At 34.5% G+C, this 2,314-nt stretch overlaps 1 protein-coding gene across 1 annotated transcript; it reads right to left on the bottom strand.

Moving 5' to 3' along the window:
* Positions 1 to 570: 570 nt before the first annotated feature.
* Positions 571 to 1,767, bottom strand: LOC139841456 (F-box protein CPR1-like). Its single transcript, XM_071831672.1, has 2 exons — positions 1,679 to 1,767; positions 571 to 1,432 (listed from the first exon to the last, which is right to left on the bottom strand). Exons 1-2 carry the CDS (start codon positions 1,765 to 1,767, stop codon positions 571 to 573), a joined length of 951 nt encoding a protein of 316 aa, XP_071687773.1.
* Between the last annotated feature and the right edge of the window lie 547 nt (positions 1,768 to 2,314).

A 2,314-nucleotide genomic window follows, 5' to 3' on the forward strand; every position in this document is an offset into this window, starting at 1 on the left:
TAATTTCTTATTTATGATTTATTTATTTTGTATAATACTTGTATTTGGCATACTAAAAAACAAACGGTCTTCAATGTTTACTCTACAGACCTTTAGATCATATCTTTTTTACAGATGTAGTTCGCAGACTTCAGACAAAAACATCTTAAAAAATAAACAGCACCCTAATGTAGTTGGTTGGTTAAGAAGGTTACACCACTTTTATATTCTTAGAGTTGTTCTTCCATTTTGCATTTCCTATTAATTTTATAAGTTCCGAGTTAACGAATAGAAGAAGAAGAAAATTTGGTCCAAGTATTTTGTCTCCCTCTTGTGTCTTTGGAGTTTAGCAAACTTTAATCGGTTTGCTATCAGCCAATGACATAATACAGTTGAGCCGGCGGCTTCTTGTGGCACTTTTGGATTTCACCTTTAATTACCTCAGGTAGGCGAATCCAAGATCAGAACTGTTAGGAGACCCAAAAACCTTTTTTAAACTATTTATATTTGAAGGGTACTTTGGTAGCCGTTTACCTAAAAAACTATAGATCTTGAATATATTGGGGTCTTATATTTAAATTTAGTAATGGCCTATACCATTTGAAGAATAATTTGTAAAAACTCATCCAAACTAGTGGGGTCACCAGATGCGCCACTGCTCAGGTTTAAGGTCCCTTCGGTTAATCCTTGTGAGCTTTGCAGGGAGACAAGGCTTTCAACATAGCTACCCAAAACAATCAACTGATGATTATGAGAAATCTCAACATTTTCAGAGAAGCCTCCTTCAACATCATATATAAACCTTTGCTTTTTGCCAACAACCATAATTTTTCCATCGTAATCAAAAATCATAGGTCGAAAAAACATCCTCATTTCATCGAATCCATGGAGTGAAATCTTAGTCCAAGATTCATTGACCCCATACTCATTCATCAACCAAACCTCCCCTTTCGATTCCATAAATAATGCAAGCTTTCCACCAAGATCAACGAGTTTGCAATTTTTACCATACACGAAATCAACTTTGGGTATCAAAATTTCGTTAAATTTCTCATCCGACAAACTAAATGCAATAATGTTTCCTAAATGCTCGTTTTCCTTTATTTCTAACCAATGAAGAAACCCGTTCGAAAATACACCTGCATCAACCGTATAAATATGATTACCAGGAGTATCAATAATTCCTTTCCATGTATTAGCTCTAAGGCTATAAACATGAACGTGCATAGTGACATCAACATTGACCAAATTGGCCCTATGTATGTCAGAGATTGTAACAACCTTGTAATCATCAGTTAACGAATCATAACCAAATCCATACACAATTTGCCCTTCTGCGATACTGTCTATGTTTATTATCTCATCTCCTGATTTACCGTCTATTATCTCATCTCCTGATTCAGGTAAACCCGCAACTTCCTTAGTTGTTGGGTTAAAAATGATGTGCCTAAGCCTGTAATTTTCATTTAAAAAATATGCTGACACATAAACAAGGCCATTGCAGCAACCATGAAAATCTTGGAACCATAATCTAAAGCGAAGTTTTTTAGGTACTTTTTCATGGTGATCAAGTGGGATTGAAAAATATGAAAGTTCAAATAGGGAGTTAAATATGATGTGTTTTTGGTTGAGGGTATTTTCATGGTTTTTGATGAATTTGTGTGATGTGAGTTGAGATAGCCAATCCTTTGAAACGCACCTGAAACGACCAACCGATTTCGCAGGGAGACGACATAAGATGTTGGTGATAATTGACGGTGGAAGCGTGGTGCGGAATTCCGACGCCATTGTCATTTATATTTGAACACCATAGTAACATCTTCATTATGGGGCTTTACTAATACATTGAAAAAACGAAACAGGTTAAACTAAAACCATAAATAATATTGTGGTTTAACCATTAATATAGCACAAAATTTCGTGGTTACAATTACACCATGATTTAGAAGTTAAAGTATACAATTAACATAATTAAGTGGTTAGTCCCTGATGTTTACCCTAAATTTCGCTCCTAGTCGTTAAACTTTTTTTTCTCTGATTGTCCCTTGAATTGTAATTTTTAACACGAGATATCCCTCCGTTAAAATCGGTAAATTTCTCCGTTAAATCTACTCATGTGCCATCCACATGAGGGTAAAATTATCATTTTATGTCTGCAAGGGCAATCCCTGCGAAAGCAGCCAATATTGAGGTGCAAACAAACCTTGATGTATGTCATACAAACTTTATCTTTTTTTTATAAAAATATTAGCTTGAAATAATGTCTAACCTTATTCATATATTAAAACTACAAATTCTAGGCAGGTAGTTCTAGGAAATGTTATATACTTATACT

This window comes from Rutidosis leptorrhynchoides, chromosome 4 (genome assembly GCF_046630445.1).
Source record: "Rutidosis leptorrhynchoides isolate AG116_Rl617_1_P2 chromosome 4, CSIRO_AGI_Rlap_v1, whole genome shotgun sequence".
In the NCBI taxonomy this organism is placed as follows: Eukaryota; Viridiplantae; Streptophyta; class Magnoliopsida; order Asterales; family Asteraceae; genus Rutidosis; species Rutidosis leptorrhynchoides.